Source organism: Camellia sinensis, chromosome 8, assembly GCF_055761805.1.
Source record: "Camellia sinensis isolate YWXY chromosome 8, ASM5576180v1, whole genome shotgun sequence".
In the NCBI taxonomy this organism is placed as follows: domain Eukaryota; kingdom Viridiplantae; phylum Streptophyta; class Magnoliopsida; order Ericales; family Theaceae; genus Camellia; species Camellia sinensis.
The window spans coordinates 144,322,997-144,345,874 of record NC_138968.1 but is presented as its reverse complement, the minus strand read 5'-3'; the positions used below and the strand labels follow the sequence as shown (position 1 = coordinate 144,345,874).

Here is a 22,878-nt window from a genome sequence, read left to right as displayed (position 1 = left end):
CCACAGAGAGAAAGACGTCGGTCAGGAGGGCGACATTTCGAAAAAGACAGACCAAAGCAAGTACTATAACGAAGATAACCTCCAGGTATGGGGGGATAGGTGCCTGTGAAGGGATGAAGAAGTAAAAGAATTGGCAAACAAGTTGGCAGACCTGCAGTCGATCGTCAACTTCATGATGCAAAACAATGTCATGCAGCCACCGTACCTGCTGCAGGACACGCCGATTCCAGCAACTAATACCCAGAATAGAGGAAGGAAAACAATCCCCGAAGCCCCTCAGCACACCAGGAGCGGAAGGCACTCTCACCGACCTTCCAGGGAAGTCAGACGAGAGGAGTCCCGAAGGACGTATCACACGAAGGACCCAGAGCCCAAAGAACATCGGCATGTTCAAGGACAGGCGCTCTGCTTTGACACAACCCATGGAGAAAGATCAAAACAGGCCCACCATGAGGCCGAAAGTAGTGTACCGAAAAGATTGAAGTCCAAAGATAGCTGACTCCAGGGAGGAGTAAAGAAGACTTGAGAGATTACCTCAAGAGGAAGCAACAGAATGCTGAAGCCAAGGTAACTTCCCTGGTTAAGCCGAGGACACCATTCTCGGTAGAACTGGACAAATTTGAAGCACCAAAGAGATTCAGTATGCCGAGGTTCCAAATATATGATGGTAAGTCAGATCCCAACTTTCACGTTGGACTATACCTGAATTTAATGGCATTATATAGTAGGAACGAGCCGTTGCTCTGCAAAGTATTCCCCTTATCCTTCGGGGAGATTGCATCAGATTGGTTCCATAAACTACCGAAGGGAAGCATAAAGACTTGTGAAGGCCTGGCCGAGATGTTTGTGGCCAGGTTTGTGACGAACAAACTACAGCCCTTGAGGGTTGACGCACTGATGGCTTTAAAAATCATCAAGGCTGAAGGCCTTAGGGCCTACGCAAAAAGGTATTACGAGGTGTTTAATCGAATACCTGAATGCAACCAAGAGGTGGCGGTCGTGTCTTTCAAGAACGGCCTGAAAGATGACTGCCCACTACGGAAGTCTTTGGCAAAGACATTGCCAAAAAGTATGGAAGAACTCATGGCGAGAATCGAGAAGTACGCCAGAGCCGAGGAGGATACATCGGGAAACAAAGAGACAAAGTAGGAGAAAGGAAACGACTCGCCGAAGCGAAGCCGAGGTAACAATGGATCAATCAAACAAGAAACGAAATTGAGGGCTAAACAGGCAGTGACGACTGTGTTCCGAATCCTGGTCCACAAAGTCCTGGATCAAATACGAAACCAACCCTATTTCAGAGCACCAGGGGAATTTATGAGAAGAAATGTCGGTAGGCGTTGTGCTTACCACAATGAAGAAGGGCACCCAACTTAGGGTTGCAGAGCCTTAAAAGCACACTTAGAAGACTTGGTGAGGCAAGGTCATTTGAGAGACCTTGTCAATGAGGCCAGGACAAGGGAAGAACATGCAAGATTGCCTCAAGCACCAGCAGCTCCGCCTCCCTCAACACAGCAACCATAGGCAGGAGGACCACGGGTGGTTAATGTAATTCACTCAAAGGTAAATGAAAATGACATACGAGGGGAGACCTAGAAGGTAAAACACCTACAACACGTAAACCAGGTCGGACATAAAAGACCTTGGCCTGAAGAATGCCAGGGATCGACGATAGCCTTTACTGAAGTCGACCTAGAGATGGTCCAGCATCCACATAATAATGCCTTGGTAGTATCCCTCCAGGTTGGGGAGTGCCAAGTGAAACGCATCCTGATTGATCAAGGCAGCTCTTGCGACATCATGTATGTTAGATGTTACAAGGAGCTGGGCCTTCATCCTGATGACTTGGAGCAATCCAATGGCCCGAAGGTCGGCTTCAATGGAACGCCGACGTGGCCACTGGGTGCAACAAGCTTGGAAGTACAAGCCGACACTAAAAAGATCAAAACAAAATTCATGGTGATTGACACGCTCTCACCATACAACATCATTTTGGGAAGGCCATGGTTGCATACAATGGGGGCAGTTCCCTCAACGTTGCATCAACTACTACGGTTCCCAACAGAGCATGGGATTGAAGAAGTCAGAGGAGATCAACTGCAGGCAAAGAATTATTGCTCCATGGCAGCAATGAAATCCACCTGTAATATTCGAGACCCAGAGAAGGCAGAGATTGAAGACGAGGACATGAAGGTCCTAGAGGATGTCGGCAAGGAGCCAGCCAAGAAGAGTGAAGAAGCACTGAAGAAAGTCCTCGTCCAGAAGGATGATGAAGAACGCTTCTTTCTTGTCAGCTCGGGCTTAGCCGAAGAAGAAGAAAGAGAACTGGAAACTTTTCTGAGAGCAAACATAGAGGTGTTCGCTTGGACGCCTTATGAAATGCCTGGCATTGACCCCGAGGTCACATGGCACAAATTGAACATTGACAGGACAGCCAAACCAGTAATACAACGAGCCAGAAGACCGACGTTGATGCACGTCGAAGAAGTAGAGGAGGAAGTAGACAGACTTCTGGAGGCCAGGGCCATCAGAGAAGTCAATTATCCGACATGGCTATCAAACACTGTGGTAGTAAAGAAAAAGAATGGTAAATGGAGGGTCTGCATAGATTTTACAAGCCTGAACAAAGCTTGTCCCAAAGATAGCTTTTCTCTACCCAAGATTGACCAGTTGGTAGACACCACATCTGGACATGGAAGGATGAGCTTCCTGGATGCTTACAGGGGATACCACCAGATAGCCATGTATCCCCCAGATGAGGAGAAGACAGCATTTATCACCCCGAAAGGGCTGTACTGTTACAAGGTAATGCCATTTGGGTTGAAAAACGCAGGAGCAACTTACCAAAGGTTGGTAACCAAGATGTTCAAACACCTGATTGGCCAAACAGTAGAGGTCTACATTGATGACATGGTCGTGAAGAGCAAGGAACCTAAGGGTCATCTTGCCAACCTAAAAGAGGTCTTTGATATACTCAAAACATACCGGCTCCGACTCAACGAATCGAAGTGCGCGTTTGGAGTTGGATCAGGTAAGTTTTTGGGGTACCTGGTAACAAGAAAGGGCATTGAGGCCAGCCCAGATCAAATCAAGGCCATCCTAGAGCTGAAAAGCCCGACGTCGGCAAAACAGGTTCAGATGCTTACTGGAAGGGCCGCGGCCCTAAACAGGTTCATAAACCGAAGCTCAGACAAATGTAAACCTTTCTTCAACCTGGTGAAGAAGGCCACGGACTTCCTATGGACTGAGGAATGTGAGGCCGCTTTGGCTGACCTAAAGAAATATCTGACCACGGCTCCAGTCCTCTCAACACCTGAACCTGGGGAAGAACTGTTTTTGTATTTAGCAGTTTCAGAACACGCAGTAAGTGCAGTGCTAATCCGAGAGGAAAAAGGGGAGCAAAAGGTTATTTATTATGTAAGCAAAACCTTGGCCGATGCAGAAACAAAGTACCTACTACTAGAGAAATTAATGCTGGCCTTAGTAATGGCTTTAAAGAAGCTGAGCCATTATTTTCAAGCGCACAAGATTATAGTGCTAACAGAGCACCCACTGAAGTCCTTGTTACAACAAGGAGACTTAACTGGAAGAATAGCAAGATAGGCAGTGGCCTTGGGCCAGTACGACCTGGAGTTCAGGCCGAGAACAGCAATTAAGGGCCAAATTTTCGCCGACTTCGTGGCCGAATTCACGGCAGAATCCATCGAACATCGGGCTTCGTTGAGCCAAGATGAACGATGTCCAAGCAAACAAGGAGAAGCCCAGCCAAAGGCAAAAGAACAAAGAAAGGAAAAACTCAGACCCTGCAGCATTTACATCGGCGACTCCTTTCGCCTGTTTGTCGATGGGAGCTCAAACCGGCAAGGAGCGGGGGCAGGAGTAGTGTTAATATCTCCTGATGGGGAGATATTAAAACAGTCCATTCGATTAGGGTTCAAGGCCTTGAACAATGAGGCAGAATACGAAGCATCGATTGCAGGACTAAAGCTGGCAGTGGCAGCAGAAGCAGATGAGGTAATAATTTTTTGTGATTCACAACTTATAGTGAATCAGACAACAGGAGAGTTTGCAACCCGAGATGAGAGAATGTCGGCATACGTAAAGGAAGTCATCAGGCTGGCAGCCTTGTTTTGCAACTGCCGACTTCTTCAAGTTAGCCGAGATGATAACAGCCACGCCGACGCATTGGCCAACTTGGCAAGTTCAATACAAACTGGAAAAACAAGGACAATAATGATTGACTATTTGTCAGGCCCAAGCATAGAACCACCGACCACAGAACAAGAGGCAATGTGTGTGGACTTGGGACCAAGCTGGATGGATGCAATTGTTGCATTTCTAAAAGAGGGAAAGTTGCCAGAAGACCATAAGGAAGCACACAAGGTCAGATTGAAGTCAGCAAGATTCAATCTTACCGCGGATGGACATCTCTACAGAAGGTCCTTCACTGGACCCCTTTTAAGGTGCGTACACCCTTTGCAGGTTGAAGATTTTCTATATGAAATTCATGAAGGGATTTGTGGAAGCCACGCTGGGGGCAGATCACTAGCTCATAGGGCCATCACCCAGGGGTATTGGTGGCTCTACATGCAAAAAGATGTAGAAGCCTACGTGAAGAAGTGTGAACAATGCCAAATGTTCGCACCTTTGATACACCAGCCAGCTGCTGACCTGAACCTTGTATCCAGTCCATGGCCATTTGCCCAATGGGACATGGATCTTGTTGGGCAGTTGCCCCAAGCAACTGGGCAAATGAAGAACTTGCTGGTAGCAACAGATTACTTCACGAAGTGGATAGAAGCAGAACCTCTTGCCAAAATCCGAGATGTGGACGTCAAGAACTTCATATGGAGAAACACCATCACCAGATTTGGCATTCCAAGAGTAATAGTTACCGACAACGGAACGCAGTTTGACAGCAAACTCATCAAGAACTTCTGTGCGAAATTCAAGATAAAGAATTACTTTTCAACACCAAGTTTTCCCCAAAGCAATGGGCAAACAGAAGCGTCCAACAAAGTAATTTTGGATGGGACAAAGAAGAGGCTGCAGGCAGCAAAAGGAAAGTGGGTAGACGAGTTGCCCAATATACTCTGGGCATATCGGACTACGTCGAGAAGATCAACAGGGGAAACCCCTTTTGCCATGGCTTACGGCACAGAAGCAGTCATCCCACTGGAGATCGGCATCCCAGGGATTAGAACCCAGAGAGTAGAGAATGAGACTAATGATATACTTCTAGCCCGAAATCTGGATCTCTTAGAAGAAAGAAGGGAGAAAGCTGCAATTCAGCTCGCAGCATACCATCAGCAGCTTGCTAGAGCTTACAATAAGAAGGTCAATCCAAGGGATTTTCAAGTCGGCGACCTAGTCCTAAGAAAAGTTGTTGGCAACAAGAAGGATCCCAGAGAGGGCAAGCTTGGCCCAAACTGGGAAGGACCCTACAGAATTACTTCGGTATTGGGCAATGGAGCATACCGGCTTGAAGATAATGAGGGCAAAGCATTGCCAAGACCCTGGAACACTTGTAATTTGAAATTTTTTTATCATTAGATGTTCCTTGTTATTTTTTGAGGACGTCATCAATAAAATCTTAGCAGAATTCTCCAAGACTTGTGAATTGATAAAAGATGCATAATGTTGTTTCTGAATAATGAGAACCCAAGTGGAACTCAGGTTCACATTGGGGGCAAAGAGAAGACAAAATTGTTTACCTTCATTTGTTGAAATTCGTAGCAATTTACAAGTTGAAATTAAGCCGAGATAATTGTTTATCTTCACTTGTTGAAATTTGTAGCAATTTATAAGTTGAAGTTAAGCCGAGATTATTGTTTATCTTCACTTGTTGAAATTTGTAGCAATTTACAAGTTGAAATTAAGCCGAGATTATTGTTTATTTTCACTTGTTGAAATTTGTAGCAATTTACAAGTTGAAGTTAAACCGAAGTAATGCTTAACGCTTGTTGAAATTTGTAGCAATTTACAAGTTGAAGTTAAGCCGAGATTATTATTTATCTTCACTTGTTGAAATTTGTAGCAATTTATAAGTTGAAGTTAAACCGAAGTAATGCTTAACGCTTGTTGAAATTTGTAGCAATTTACAAGTTGAAGCGAAACCAAAATCATTGTTTGGCACTTGTTATAACTTAAGAAAAGTTTACAAAATAGAAATTAAAACAGTATATGTTAATCCTTATTGAAATTTGTAAGCAATTTACAGGACAAGTACTTGCCGAGGTAAATCGTCAGGTGGCATAACCGAGGTGTGTCACCTCGAGAAGATTGCACAAAGAAGGAAGAGTACATAAGACATGCAAAATATTCTAAGTATAGAATCATGCAAGAGCAGTTAGAATAAGACAAAGATGCAAGCATTCAGAAAAAGAAAGTTGAGTTAGCATTCACAAAAAGGCACATCGGCCATATGCAAAACTTGCATCGTCTAAAGAAACAAAGAAGTACAAGAGTACAAAAGACAAGAAAAGAAAAGACATGACATCAAAACTAAGATTCCCCAACATCGGCAGCAGGCTGGATTTGGACGTCAGAGGACTGCTGAGAAGATACCTCGGCTGCCTTCTCCACCGCGATCTCGGCATCAATTTGGGTAAGGGTCTCATCAATACTCTTATCAGCAAGAAGTGAATCCGATGATATCTTTGGAGGAATCACATCCTTGGGAACCTCCTCAACCTCATCGTCTTGAGTTAAGTCTAGGACTTGCTCATTTTGAAGAGAGGACTTGGCAGTAGCCTCCTTTGCTTATCTCACCAAGGCATCATCCTCTTCCTCATCTTCAGATTCTGAATCTTCATCGGACTGAGCTGGTGGAGGGAATGGAAGAGAAATATCATCGGCATTCCTTAGAGGCTAATCATCAGGGACATTGACTTTTTTCAGAAGAGACATCCAACCAAGGGTGAAACCCTTGTTGCATGCCTGCTTCACTTGAAGTTCATAAGCCTCAGTAACGTCGGCCATGCCTTGAGTGCACGCCTTTTCATCAGCTTCATTGATTTCGGCGTCTTTGGTGGCCAGGGCCTCCTGAAGCTCCTTTTCGGCCTGGGCCATTTTCTCCTCGGCCTCTTTTCTCTGGGACTCAGCAACCTTCCTTATGGCCTCGTGTAACAACCCTCGTCACTGTTTACCGATTAACCACTGATTACTGCTGAACTGAGACTGATTATGATTGATAACTGAAGTAATTAAACTGATTGAAATACTGAACTAACTGACTGAAATCTGAAACTGATTGATTGACTGTGTCTGTTTAAATGCATTTTTATTTGTTGCTTGTTAATTGATCTGTTCGTGTTTTTATGGTTAAATTGCAAATTGAAGGCCTTATCGGCGGCCGAACCAAGAATTGATTGATGATTTGTGATCCTTAGAATTAATGTGATTTTATGGCATGTTTAGTTAAAATGTGATTTGGTATGATTTAATTAGATTAAATTGAGTAATCAAGAGAGTTAAGCTTATATACCAAACTACCACCTTAGTGGCCACTCTCTTACACATATTTGAGCCTTATTATATACTTAGGCATACAATTCATCAGCCTTTCCCCTTGTGATTGCCGACCATAGAGAGAGAGAAACTAGAGGAGTTGATTTCATCTCAACTTTTGCTTGTGAATTGCTTGGAAATTGAAGGAATTGGAGGTTGATCTCCATATCAAAGTTTCTACACTTGAACTACTAGACTTAAGGTAGAACTTCATCTTCTTATTGTTTTCTTCAAGATTAGTTTGTGCATGGTTCATCATGGTAGATGAGAGCCTAAGGCCATGAATTGGAGTTAAATTGTTGCCATGAAGCTCAATTGTTGCATGCATGTGCATATTGATAAGTTTGAAGTTGTAAGTTCATAATTCCTCACATGCATGTCCATGATATTGTTATAGTTCATGTTTTCATCTTGTCCTTGGAGGAATTGGCTCATTAGAGCATGAAATTGAGCTTTGAAATGGTTGAAATTCATGCATGTTTGCATGTTCTTCATATTCATGAAAATTGGTTTCAAATTGAGTTGTTTGTAACACCCTTGGGCCTCGATTTTACAAATTGAGCTTTGAATCATGTTAAAGTATGAGTTTTGATGTGTTTTCTGGAAAATTGACCCAAGAGGATCGAAATTTATGGTTTAAAACTTGGTTTTGAGCTTGAGGTTCAAATCTGGAATTTCCAGAATTTGGACTCACGCTCGAGCGGGGTGACTGGCGCTCGAGCGTGGAAATCGGGCTCCCAGCATTTTGCTCTGTTTTGAAGTCCGCTCGAGCGGAATAATTGACGCTCGAGCGGGACATTGTGTCTCATGCTCGAGCGGGTGTCGAGCGCCCAATCGAGCGTGATTTTCGCCTATCCAACACTTTTGACTGTTTTGCAGAACACTCGAGCGGGTAATGATACGCTCGACCGGAAACCTTTGTCTGCATGTCCGCTCGAGCGGAGTAACCTACGCTCAAGCGTGACCCCTGTTTTCTGAAAAGTCTGAAAATGCTTTTAAAGTGCATCTTTGCATCCTCATCTCATCCTAGACATTCTTAGGCCTAGTTTAAGGCATCTTATTGAGGGTATAGATGTAGAACACACCGAGGCAAATTAGGGATTAAGTTATTATTTTTCCAACTGTGTAGCTTAGTATGTGTTCAATCTGTAACTATGTAGGGTTGGCGACTGGGGACGCGCTTTAGCTTTACTGTAGCCCAGAACTCTGTGAGTAACAACTCTGTAAAGATATGTTCAAAATGATTATCTTCTGAACAATTGAACTGTACTGCTTTCTGAACTGACACTGTTGATTGAATGAATGTATGTCCTATATTCTGAATTGTGCTGTGGCATCCTTAGCAACTACTGTTTACTGTTTACTGTTACAAAGATCTCTGTCGGTTCCCTTGTTGGAACCACTACTGTTTACTGATTGATGGCCATCACTTACTGTTCGGTTTTTTAAGACCTACTGTTTACTGTACTGTTATGCTAATGGATGTATCACATATGACTGTATCGACTGAACGACTGAAATAATGATTTAATGAACTGTTTTCATTACTGTAAAGACATTCATTCTTAACCCCTTTACGCATTGTGTTATTCATTAGGCTTTAGCTCACTGCTCATATATATATGTAGGTGGTCAGGCACCAGACCGCAGCTAGGAGCGTCGGGGTAAACTCCAGTTTTGTCGAGCCAACCTATGTGCCTCAATGCGAGGTTCCGAGCCTGAAAAGTTATGGCTTAGGGGTGTTTTAGTTCCCCCTTCTGCCTCTGTAACCGTTTTGTTTACTGTAGTGTTACTGTACTGTTTAATAGGGATTAGGTCCCTGAACTGAATGATCATATATATGTACATACTGTTTTGTTCGACTGTATATATTTGAATGAAAAGTCTTTTTGCATACAGATTATCACAGCTCATTAGACATTGTTTATTTACTGTATTGGCTTCCGCCAGCCCCTGTACTCTGTATTACTGTATTTCTGTTAAGCAGGCCTTCGATAATCTCGGATTACTGGCCGGTTACGGTGCTAGACCCATAGGGGCGGGTTTGGGTCGTGACACCTCGGCAGAATCGACCTTCTCTTCGGCCTCAATCTGGGCTTTGATAGCAGCCTCAGCCTGATTCTCCAACTTCTTCATTTTTGATTGAAGGTTTTTATTGGCCTTTTAAAGGGCAGAAAACTCCCTCTTTATGTTGACCAATTTCTCCCGATTTTCAAAGGCTTGCATGGAGAGAGAATGGGTATGCTGAATGGCCTGAAAAAACACAAGGCAAAAGTTATTTGAAAATTTTTACAAGTATGAAAAGGAGAAAGAAAGACAAGTTACCAAGTGAAGACACTTACTTGAACAGAACGTTGAAGCATGAAAGCATAGTTCTCATACTCGCTCATCTTGGCGTTCCTGTCAAGATCGCCTGGAAGAAGTAGAGCAGTACTGAGGGCGACGCCGACATTGATGTCATCGGCGCTATCATTAGCCATAACAGGCTTATCTTCTAGAGTAATTTCAGGCGCCCAGGGGATGTCTGGTATTTTGGACCCCGAGGTCGTTGCAGAGGATGACCTCGGCTTCTTTGATTTTTGAGATTCTGATGGCTGGGTTTCAGAGTGCCTCTTCCCAGCAGAGGGTTGAGATTTGTCATTCTCAGCCAGCTTGGAAATAGGTAAAGTATCCTCAGATTCAACCTAAGTTACTTTAGCCTTTGGCTGAGCCTTTTTAACTCTTTTCGGCTTCGGTGGGGGCATGGTTTGTGTTGGCTGAGTTTCAACATCAGAAAGGAGACTGGCTAAGAGGTCTTTTGCAACTAGTTTTGGGCGGCCCATCTCGGCAGTAAGGACAAGTCGTCGCCGACGTTTTCGTTCTGATATTGGGACCAGGTATGGAGCCGAAGTTGATGGCTGATCAGCTGGATCGAATGTTGATCCTTGATCTGTTCGTGATATGGATGCAGTCAATGGAGTTATAGCAGAGGGTGAAGAAAGGCTTTTCTTCTTCCTTTTGGGAACGTCGGGCAAAGTTGACTTATATGTTGGAATAAAATTGAGAAGTACAGTCGCTTTCCTTTTATGGACTAGCAAGTCCAGAAGTTTCTTCAAATCTTTGCTGGGAACAAAGGATTGGCGAAAATTTTTCGATGGCTCACGAACAGCTGCAAGAAGAACAGACGTCAGAAGCAGACAAAGTATTTAAGACTTTGAAAGAAAACAAGCAAAGCTGAATACTGGGCTCTTACCCTTACCCTCTAAAACTGATCGAGGAAGAAGGTAGAGATGGATGTCCTCGTCTGGAGCGAACTCCCAATTTCCCGAGGTAATGAAATAGGCATCTCCAGCCCCCTTGTTGGAGTCTGGGAGGTCGGCTACGATTTTGAATTCTGTAGACCTCAGCTTAAGGTAATAAATGTAGCCTTTTTCTTTCAAATTAAGGGCACACATGGTATAGCAGTACTGGATATCGGCTAGGGTGATCCTAGCATTTTCCTGTTTAGCTAGGGCTATGATGCCATTGATCACTCGATAGGAATTGATTGCCAGTTGCATGGGCTTTAACTTATAATAGTGAAGAATCTCACGAAAAAAGATGTTGAGTGGGAGTCAGAGTCCGCACTCAGTGAAAGCTACAATGGGAAAGGGCATCGAATCATCTGTGGGCATGATGGAGTCGTTATCTCCAGCCAGCCTCAGATGGACATCGGCAGGGATAGAGAACTCTTGCCTAAAGTACTCAAGTTTGGTCGGGGTATCTACCCTATGTCTCCACATACCCATGATATCGGCCTGAATTAGAGGGGTTGGATTTCAGAGAAAAAATGTTTTGAGAGGGTTAGTAAGACCTCGGCAAAAATCTAGGTAAAGTACTAGTTTCAGTTTTTTCCTAAATTATAGGTTCTACACAACAAATCCCAAATCTAGATCTATGAAAGCAAGGGTTGAAGGCACGGATCTAGAAGACAGAAAGGCAAAGACGTACTTTAGAATCAAGAACAGGGATGGGCTATCAAGAGCATAAAGAATACGAGAAATAAAGGGTCAAGAACAGTAACAAGAGTGCAAGAAAATGGTGAACAGTATGTATTCAACATATAGGCAAGATCAAAACCATTTGAATAAATATGTTCAGATATGTGATTCGCAAGATTTGAAACAATAATGGCAACAAGTAATGAAGAATATCAACAGAATTGAAAACGTAAGGAACAGTGGCTTACCAGAAAAAAGTGAAGCCGGTATGAAGATTGCCGAAGCCAGACGACAGTTATAGATGTAACAAAAACGACGAAAGCTTCACAGGAAGGGAGAAAGGAAGGCAGTTGCAGAGCTTGAGGATTGGAACAATGGCGTATTTAGGAGTTAGAGAGAGAAAAAGCGAAGAGAAATCGAATGCAAAAGTGAAAAATTAAGAAAGGGGGAAAGGTTTTGTCAAAAATTTGAAACGGCGGCAAAACGGAGCATTGAATACGCCTGGAACAACGCATACGTCAGACGGCGCACACAGACGCAAGACGGCTTGCAAGTGCGTCATAAGCACGGTCCAATGAGGTGAAGACGCGTGAATGAAACGGTTGAGTAAATGATGCGTGACAGCTCACACACGTGAAAGAGTTCACTGGAATTCTTGTTCTCTGAAGAGAACATGTCAGCCTGAAATGAATGATCTTGGCTGAGGAGTTCTTGAGCCGATGTACAGGAAGAAATACTGATATAGGTTCCATTACCTCAGGATACCGAGGTAATAGAACCTAGGGGGCAGTTGTGGGGATATATTTTCTGAGTACCAACACGTGGCAAGGTGACGCCGACGTGTCAGCCGAGGTACCACGTGTCCTGGTCGTTGTGCCGAGGTAATCTCGGTTAGACCGATGTTTCCTTCGAAGATATCAGAATCCGAGATAAGCGGATAGGGGACAAGAGTCCAAGAATGAAGAGGAGACTTAGTCAAGATGAGGATAAAGCTCTTAGAGAGTTTATCTTTATCTCTTGAAGAGTCCAAGGTAAGTCCAGAATTGGAGTCCCTAGAAGTCAGGCTTCTAATGGGACTAGGATTGAGTTAACTATATAAAGAGAGGCACCCCCGTGGGTCTAAGGTACGCAATTTATGCTTTGAGCAGTGAGTTTAGCACTTAATTATCTTTGAGAGATATACTGGCTTGATCGTCGGAGTGCCCCGGGTAGAAGAACCACTGCCGGAGTCTTCTCTTTCTGTTACAGGTTAACTGAAACCATCTATTCTGTCGATACTCTCTAACTAATTACTAAACGGATAATGTGATAAAAAAATCACTCACAGTGACATTTGGATCGATTGTACAAATTATCACTGCTACCTTGTGAATGAAATGAAATTGCCAGAGAGAACTCAGAACATATTGTCAATCACACAAATATTTTAACTTTTTTTGTGTTCAGCAAGATAAGATTCAATCATTCATTATTTTTGTTTTTTTCTTGAGAAAAGTTAAAACACAATAATCTTTTGTTCCAAAATAATGATCTTTTTGGAGAATTTTATTTTTTTTGATAGCATAATTATTATATTTAAAAATATTAATTTTTTAAAATTACCCTTGATAGTATATGTTTTTGAAAATATAAATTGTTATAAATATATTTTGTGTTATTAATAAATTTAAAAGAAAGGTAAAATAATAAATTCACATTATTTTATTCCTTAATTTTTAAAAAGAGACTAATATTTTGAGATAATAATAAAAAAAAAATTAATATTTTAAGACAGGAGAAATATATTAAAAGAAAAGAAAGATCATACAAAACAAAATATAAAAACAACAAAGGCCCACGGCCAAACCAAAAATCTTACACAAATTACAAATAAAAAAAATTATTAAAAAATAATCTTAAAAAAATTAATCACAATCTATACTTTTCCAATTCAATGGATTACGCACCATAATTGTTGCATACTCTCTGGCCTCCACATGATAGACGAGCACCGACAATCTCATTATATGGCAACGACTCATTAAAGCCGTGTGACATGGGGATGCAATGCATCGTTGAAATGATTATTCTAGAAGAAAGAAATGAACAATGTTATGAAACATCATATTTATTGAAATTTTGTTTAAAATATAAATTATTTTATAATTTAAAAAATTTTAAATATTTTTTATTAAAATTTTTTATTTAATAAAATTAATTAAAAAAATAAAATTCATAATTACTCTCCTATATCATAATAAAATTATTTAAATTATTAATTGAAACATATTTTTTATCATTAAAAATTGTTAATTAATTTAATAATTTATTAATAAAAAAAATAATTTGCTATGAAATTAAAAGTCTCAAGAGGTGGAATATAATTTTCAAAATCACTGAAAACGATTTGTATTTTAATCAAATTTCAAAAAATGTATTTATAATTTATCCTTATATATATATATATATATATAATGTTAAAGGTGATTTAAACCGTTCATCTTTTACATAGATTTTTACATTTTTACTTATCACATCCTGTTTGCCAGATCTAAGAATTAACAAACTAAAAATAAAATTGCCAGAGACCCCAAAAAATTCTACCAAATATAAAAACTTCAATAAAATTTTTAAAATCTCTAACATTACTCAACTGAAAATGTGATAAGCCATGTTACCAGATAGCTCCAAAATCATATCATAAAAGTCTAACCCTTATTGAACACGGATCTCCATTGAACAGTATGAAAAGTTTGACAAATATATCCGTTCATTCCGAAGACTTCAAAAAACAAAAGAAAGAAAAAAACACGTAAGACCATTCAACATGTCCACTACGCAGAGCTTACTGAGATATTCCCAAAAATGAAGAGTCACAAATTGAACTAAAGAGGGAAGTTACTGAGGTTTTTTAACCTGCTGTGTTTACTTCTGCCCAGTGGAGGTCCCCAAGTTTGTCTCCTGAAGGTTCAACAACAGTTCATCTGAAGTCAAGAAAACCTTGTTGGCTGAATTTGAGATTGTATGTGCAATTTCTCTAGCAGCTTCAATCTTCCTTAGGGTAATAAATGCCGGATTATTGGCAATAGCTTGACCTATCAGCTGGGCACTCTTGGCCTCACCCTGGAACCCATTAGAAGCAAAAGCAGATGTGTTAACTGAGTAAGAATGCTCACAAAATAGAAGGAAGAGATTGTCAAAGAAAACGAAAACAGAAAGAAAGCATTTTTTCATTGTTAGACTACTAAAGAAAGCACCACTCTGCCAACTGATTTTGGTTTGCAAAAAACAGAATTAGTTGTTGCTCGGTCCTACAAAGCATACCAGTCATCCCATAAACAGATGCATCTACTCTCGTAAAAGGAAAAAGAAGCTGAGTTTTCAAGCCAATTCAGAAGCAAATGACAAACTTGAAAGTATAAAAAAAAAGTCTGCGACTGTGTTTAATGTGTGCAAGTGATTGACATGTGCGTCACCAAGTGTCCAAAGTATGTCCAGTTCTAAAACAATTACAAAAATAATGAAATCGGTGTCGGTGTCGGTGTCGGACACCTTATTAGAAGTGTTTGTGCTTCTTGGCACTCTACCACTGCCCCGGTTTGTATGGATTATTTTTTTTAATTCTAAAAGAATTTTTTGTATTAGTGCAAGAGTACAAATGCATGCATCAATCCAGGAGGTCAGATCAACTCAAAAACAAAATTCCCACAATAGCTGATGAATCATTAATTTAGTTGACAGACACATGGCCACTGACATAGATCACGATCCAAGTTTTGAAATTCAGTATTTTTATCTCACCTGTGCCCGGATAATAGCACTTCGCTTGTCTTGTTCAGCCTTTTCAACAACAAATTTGGCCCTCTCAGCTTCTTGTGCAGCCACCTGTTTGGCTTCTATTGCAGCTGTAAACTCCTTCCCAAACGTTAGGCCTGTAATGGAGACATCATCTAGTGCAATGTTGAAATTTGCTGCTCTTTCTGTCAATATCTTCCGAATTTCCCTACTAACAGCCTACAAACAAGCGGGTAGTAGATAAGTCAGTTACAACATATTTTTTTTAATATCTTAATCCAAATAACCCAATCTTGTAAATCTAAAACACTAAGAATTCATAATATAGCTAGGAAGCAAGGACCCATTAACTATTTAAAAGAAAAAAATCCATAAAATGAGATGGAGCTTGTTATTTAGCAAACTATGTTGTTAAGGTATCTGTGCAGTACACAAAATCAAAATGGAATGACTCTATGAGCATAACTATCAGCCAGAACAATGAGGATCCACAATGGCTTCTCACACCATAAATTTGATCACAGGCAGTTATAATTGCTTATTACACTCAATAAATTAAATTTACAATTCAAACTATCTAGTAGAATATACTTAGCTCCTTACCTCTCTCTGAGTAATGAGCTGGCTAGCATTGTATTGAGCAACCACCGCTTTCAAAGTTTCATGAATAATTGAAGGCAGGACTCTTTCATTATAGTTCTCACCAAGTGTTCGATAAATTGTAGGTAATTGATCTGGCACAGGACGTGTAAGAACTCGAAGACCAATTTTCACCTGTGCAACAAAATCAAGAACCATGTTAAGAAAGGAATTAGACTATTACACATGATGTAATACACTTGACCCACAAGGTTACTTCTAGCATATGGCTTTAACCACTACATTAAGCTCTAACACTCCATTGTGGCATCGATACAAAGAAACAATATATATATATATTTGAAACAGTAAAGGAAAAATATATATACATCTGAAAAAATATATATTTCACATTTTTTTTTTTCGGATAAGTAACTCTAGTTGACATTAGGAAAGAAAGATATAGAGAGATAGAACCCATACATTTGGAAGAATTCAAGAAGAATGGAATACAAACATTAAACAAATCAAGTAAATCTAACAGGTATGGTTTCATGTTTTGTACAAAGTGGAGTGCCAAATAGGAGCAATGAACATGACATATGCAGTGTTACTATAATAGTCATGGCATTATTAGTTCCAAGCATAGAATAGACAATAATAAGAAGAATCATAGGCATATATACCACCCTTGCTATGTGGCAAGTTCTATTGGTACCACATCACTGCCGCCTTGGCATCACCATCTGCATCTGCATGTGGCATTCCTCCCAAGGCACCACAATGTCCCGGAGTGGACTAATTGGGGTTATATACCTAGCTTGAGTAGGGGCATATAGACCACCGAGTATGCATACTCAACTCACTAGCGCATTAGCAAACCAAAACACAAAGTGAATGAGTCAAAATATGATAAGGCAAGACCCACAGACCAATGTTTTAAAAACCAGACTGGTGAGCGAACTGGAAAAGAGATCAGGTGCATGGGTCACTAGTTTAACCATCGGGTTGAACCGAAATCGAACCGTGATGTCATAATTATTTTATGAATATTTTTATAATTTAAAAATAAATAAAATACATTCATTTAAAATATCTTTATAATTTAATATATATTCATCAAACATATATGTTTATCTATATTTTTATATTAATACTATATGTAAAAATATTAATTATACATGTGTTTGAGAGAAGTTACTTTGAATACAATAAATATTATTTATCTCTTATATATTAACAAGGAGCCATGCTGGCACAGTGAAAATTCATGCTATTTGGAACTTGAGGTGTTGGGTTCAAGTCCTTATAGGATCAACTTTTTCAATATTGGACCAAACATAGCAAACCGATTCGATTTGCTTCAACCCGGGCCGGTTTGCACCGATTTAGCTCAAAATGACTAGTTTTCAAGAGGGAACGGTTTAGAGGGCATATCCGGACCAGACTCTAGACCTGTTGACTGTTCATCCAGTCGAACTGGCTGGTCCAATCTAGTTTTCAAAACATTGCCATAGACTACTCGGCTGAGCCAAGCTTACCCACTTGGACATGAACAACCAAGAGCATTGCTTGCCCAAGCGTACCTCACCTCAATCACTCCCACTCAACAACAACATAGTCTGGCCCTTGGCTTGCCCATGTCTCCCCTACGCATTCACCCCCATAGCTGAGATCATTACTCTATTATCATGGCCATCAATTGGCATCCAAAGTTGAGAGTAAGGACTAGGCATCCACTTTGTTTATCATCTTCCATTACTTAGGCGACTAAGGTCTCTCACTGCAAACCTCTCTCCCTCTAAGTTGCTTTAGGCTCTCTTCTACCCTAGCAATCCTTGGACATTGAAGTGTCTACCATCTCCCAAAAGTCCACAACTGACCACTTCAGTACCAAATACCTCCAAGAATAAATAACATCTGCACAAAATTCTAAAAATAGTTTTTTTTTTTTTTTTTTATATATAATTTAGGGATTGACTATATGAAAGTTGACTTAAGCCTCGTTTGACAATATCATTTTTTAATCTAAAAGCTAAAAAGTCACTATAAAAATTAAAAAGCCAACAACCTATACCAAAAAGTCAAAAAAATTCTTCTCTCTCTACTTTTTGCACATCTTTTCGTAAAAAATCAAAAAGTCATCCCAAACATACTAGTTTTTTTGAAATCATATTTTAGCCAAAAAGCCAAAAAATTATTAAAAAAACATGTTCCCAAACGAGGCCTTATTGTGGCCGGTAGCTGTTGTCAGCCCTAAGTAGATGCAAGTAAGGCTTGCTAAGTTGTGTAGATGCATGTCATTAGAAAAGTGTTTGGCCTACAACCAAAAAATAATTCCAGGCTTTAATCAATTCTTATTAAAAAAAGGTACTGTGTGATGAAAGAGCTTACTTTTTATTACTACTTCCTGGTGCTATCATTAATTGAGATTTGTTTAAAGACTCTTTCTTGACAAACAAGGTGAATGTACTATAAGTTAAATTGTACATGTTAGTGTTAGTACTAATAGTAGTACTAGGTTGGCAAATGCATGACCTGCATGTGCAACCGTAGGCAGAACTCAAGCCAAGTTACTTATCATGTGGAAAGCACATTGGACTGCCTGCGTGATCAATCATAGGAGGTCCAAAAACTATCTATAGAAACCATCCTAATGGATGCGGAAGACAACAATGTAATTCTCAAAAGTTCAGAGAGGCCAAACCACTATATGGTCAACAATCCTTGAGGATGTAGCCGACCGTGACATTGTAGGGTTGACCATTCCAGAGATTTTTTTTAAAAAAAATAGTCATTAACAAGTTATTATAAGCTATGGCTAAAAATATGTAATCCCCACATTTTGTATAGATAAATGAAAATAGCTCCTAGAGTGCTTAAACACTCTTGATACTATAGAACCAAGCACACTAACCTTCTTGTGATACACGTTGGAATTGAATCAATCATAAATATGTGAATGGCATAATCCTAACTAATAATTAAAAGGATAAATTGGGCTAAAAAACTTGAAAGCTAAAAATATTAGAACATGCCGCACAATGTCCCAAAAACTACATAACCTAATGACATAAAGAAGGCATACTAAGGAAATATTGATTTAACTGCAAGAGTGCAATTAAGTGGCTCAATTCTTTGACCACACTCCACAAAAAACCTTCTATTCCTCACTTCACAAATTAACCAAAGAAGCGCAAAGAAATTGAGTCTCTGTACATGCATCCTTCTCAGACTAACCTCTCTGATCCTACCCCTCCATAAGTTCCCAAAATAAAAGACATCCCCAGGCCATGCCACAGCGTCCAAGAATTCAGACCATAATTTGAGACAAAAGAGGCAGTGTGGATGTTGATTGTTGCCCACATCTTCCTTACAGAATAAGCAACAAAAGGAAACTGTCTGGTAAAAAGAAGAATTTCTTGAAACTTGTAGCATCAGAAATTCTGCATGGCAAGAAAGTCTCTCTCCAAGATGTTCAAAACTAAAGATTTAGAGAGCTAATATGAGGATAAGGCAATTGAAAAGATGACTCCACGGATGCAAAAGGCATCTCCAAGGACCACTAGGTGCGTCACTATATAAAATCAGATTACTAGAAAATTCAACATGGGTTTTATAATTTTTAACAACCTTTTACACAGATGATTAATAATAATAGCTACAAATAGAAAAAAAAAAATATATATATATATATATGATTGAAAAAACAAAAACAAAAAACACTCAATTTGTATTGACTATAGGCCTCACTGAATCACAAGGATTCTATTTATAAGTGAAAAATGAGATATGACTACTGATAATGATGTCAAGTAGAGGTTGAAAACTTCAACTGCACCACTTCAACAAGCTTGGTAAACAATAAAATTGTAGCAAATGTCTAAAGCAAGATACCATCTGGAGGTCACGGCTCCCTGAAGTACTCTCCACCAAATGGGGTCGGGCACGAACATCATAAATGATTGGTCTTTCAAACCATGGAACCATCAAATGCGTCCCTTCAGGATATACCTGCACATTAAACATGCAGGCATGCGATTTTCAAAAAGGTACCAAGGGAAAAAGGGAAAAACCCAGGAAAGATAGCAAATTATTGAAATGCAGAATAGTAAAATGGATGGAAAAAGAAGAAAAAACAAAAAAAAAAAAATAGTAAGAGAATGCTAAATGTTGAAAAGCTGTAAAAGAAGTAATTTTAATCTTATTTCAATTGTGAATTCAAGTTTCCATGCAAGATAACAAGTATTAAGACAAAACACAAACCTTGTCTTTCACACCAACTATACGATTGAAGATAACGGCCCGGTGCCCACCATCAACATTGTAGAGACTGTTGGCAACGCCATACACACCAAGCCCAGCAAAAACTCCAAACTTGATTAAAGCAGAAGCTGCACCACCGCCTGGAACCTTGGGAACTTTAACGTTGTTGAAATTCATGACCTAAATCCCTGAGAATTGGTAAATTAGATATGATTGCGAGGAACTTCAAATTTTTCTGACTCAACATAAACTGATAAGCAGTCTGTCATCATGCATCAGTTAACAGACATTGAACAAAAACAAATAGATAAGCTGTACAAAACTGGGAATGGAAAATAGAAAGTAATAAGAGAAAGAATAATTAAAAGGAAAGGAAATCATAAGAATGATGAGAAATGCTAGATACACACACCCACAATGATGTGACATGGAGAAGTTGGGACTTGTATCATTGGCCATGTAACAAATAAAAAACTAACACCTATTATATCACATCGTTGTGGGTCAAATTGTGGGATTTTTTTGTGGGTCAACATTTTCCAAGAATGATGAAGGAAACCGTTTGACATAGGACAAAAAATAAGCTCCCTTACAATAAAAGTTCAACTAAAAACACTTTATTCCCAAAACCTGCAACTCATTGACCAAATAACAAGCACATACATGTTGCATAAAGATTTCAAATACCAATAACCAAATGGGTGGTACACAGATATAAATAAACCAAAACCAGACTATTCAGAAACAAACAAAGCATAAAACAAACACACATTTCCAAATTATATTTACTTCAAATATGGCTCAAAATCGAAACCCAGACCACAAACAAGAAGTTGAATAAATAAGCACAGAAATTTGAGAAAAAACACAAGAGATCCATGAAAGCAGAGTAGATATAACAACTAAAAAGCTTCAAATACAAATATTATTAGCAAATCGAACTGTTACTTTTGCTTGCCATTTGAATTTGACGAAAACTGAAAGCTGATTAAGGGCTATACACGAATACATACTAATATATACAAATATATGTCCAGAGAGAGAGAGGGTACCTTATGGAAAGTCCAGAGAGAGACAATGAAACTCTAGAGGGCGAGAGAGACGAAGATGGAGAAGAAGAGGGTTTAGGGCTCATAAGACTCGAAAGAGAGAGAGAGAGAGAGAGAGAGAGAGTTGCGAGGGTTTAGGGCTTTTTGGGTATTTTATTTTGTTTTTTACTTTTATTTTATTTTATTTTAATGGGTTGCTAATTGGAAGATTGGGCTCAGTCCTACTTTGGTTTTTGTTAAAGGCCCATTATCCTCAGCTTACATAAATCCAATACTAGTAATGACCCATACCATATTCACGGGAATTACAAAATAACTACAGACGAATTATAAAAAAAAAATAATAATAAAATAAAATAAAATAAAAAGACAAACGAAATATGAAAAAATTAGGAAGTAATTTTTATATTTTTCAATAAGCATACAAATAAAGTGTAAGGAATTTCAGTAGTTAACATTTTCAGTGGTGATCTTGTAATGTCAATATCAAATAAAATGTGTAAAAATGGGAGTGATTTTTGGAAAATCAAATAAGTTGAGATTTTTTTAAAAAATAAAAAATAAAAAATAGTAAATAAATATATATAAAAAGTGAAAATTTTCAAAAGTAATTGTGTAATTCCAATAAATTAAAGATTTTATTCTAGAATATACAATATATATATATATATATATATATTGGACAACAAGGGAGTGGCTTTGGAAAGTTTACCTATACTCTAGAGTTTTCATTTTGAATTTTTTTGAATATCTTATGAAAAATATTTATTGACCTCTTAACAGAGTGATTTGGAAAGTTTTATATGTTTGAGAGCTCTAATTAAGTATCCCCAATTTACACCCAATGACATGGGATTGAGTATGTGAAAGAGAGATCACACTCCTCTATCTATCTATCTATCTACTCTCTCTCTCTCTCTCTCTCTCTCTTCCATCTCATTGAAGGTCAAAATAGAAGTAATGTATTAAGTGATGTAGTACCAATCTATAAATATTTTCAATATGAGCATTTTATATATTTATTTTGGTGTTTTTTTGCTAATAAGATGTGAGAATCTATTTATTTTTTACTCTTTTTTTTTTCTTTTTTTTAGGAAAAAATACAAATAAGTGTAATAGTGGAGAAATTATTACACTAAAGATGGAAATTTTTGTGGTGCAATTCTAACATGAAGTGAGAACTTGAACCATGCACATGAAGGATTTGTATCATGCACATAATAACTTAAACCACCATAAAATGCAAGTAATTTTTTATTGTCCCACTGATTCAATTTTTTTCCTTTTTACTAAGATACATTCTGCCATTTGTAACTATGAAATCAGCCTCTTTGCATATGTTGGAGAAGCTAATTAAAATAGTATTTTTCTAAAATAGGAAATTCATTTTTTAAGTTAAAATTCGGAGAAAGAAATATGAGGAAAATTTTTATAAAACTTTTAGAAATAATCTAATGTATTAGGTAATAAAACAAGAAAAACAATTTACCTTAATATAAGTATGTTTTAATTTTGAAGTCTTAGAGCATCTCCAATGGTATTTGCTATAATACCATTGCTATTGCTATAATTTGACAATGAATAGTAATAATTTGTCAAATTATAGCAATGGTGCTCCAATGGTACACATGCTAAATTTCAACCAATTTTCTCTCTAAATTTGTAAGTGTTGTTTGAATATAAGTTTTTTAGTATTTTTTTTTTTGTTTATTTTATCTTTTGTGACCATTTAAAAAAATTTT

The 22,878-nt window shown here is 38.7% G+C and overlaps 1 protein-coding gene across 2 annotated transcripts; it reads right to left on the bottom strand.

Annotated features, from left to right (window-relative positions):
- Positions 1 to 14,162: 14,162 nt before the first annotated feature.
- Positions 14,163 to 21,296, bottom strand: LOC114317232 (prohibitin-1, mitochondrial). 2 transcript variants are annotated; one of them, XM_028263941.2, is made up of 6 exons: positions 21,140 to 21,296; positions 20,088 to 20,275; positions 19,719 to 19,835; positions 15,846 to 16,016; positions 15,249 to 15,461; positions 14,163 to 14,570 (listed from the first exon to the last, which is right to left on the bottom strand). In XM_028263941.2, exons 2-6 carry the CDS (start codon positions 20,262 to 20,264, stop codon positions 14,373 to 14,375), a joined length of 876 nt encoding a protein of 291 aa, XP_028119742.1. In that variant the 5' UTR covers positions 20,265 to 20,275; positions 21,140 to 21,296; the 3' UTR covers positions 14,163 to 14,372. The 2 variants fall into 2 exon arrangements, with proteins under 2 accessions (XP_028119742.1, XP_028119744.1); XM_028263943.2 differs by having other exon boundaries at positions 20,088 to 20,267; positions 21,140 to 21,274.
- Positions 21,297 to 22,878: the final 1,582 nt, after the last annotated feature.

What these genes read in the sequence shown, in the direction of transcription:
- LOC114317232 (XM_028263941.2), bottom strand. Translation starts at nt 20,264, where the DNA reads ATGAATTTCAACAACGTTAAAGTTCCCAAGGTTCCAGGCGGTGGTGCA. An exon ending in TAGTTGGTGTGAAAGACAAG is followed by an intron (nt 19,836 to 20,087) that starts GTTTGTGTTTTG and finishes TTTAATGTGCAG; the next exon opens with GTATATCCTGAAGGGACGCA. An exon ending in GTGCTATTATCCGGGCACAG is followed by an intron (nt 14,571 to 15,248) that starts GTGAGATAAAAA and finishes AATGGGTTCCAG; the next exon opens with GGTGAGGCCAAGAGTGCCCA.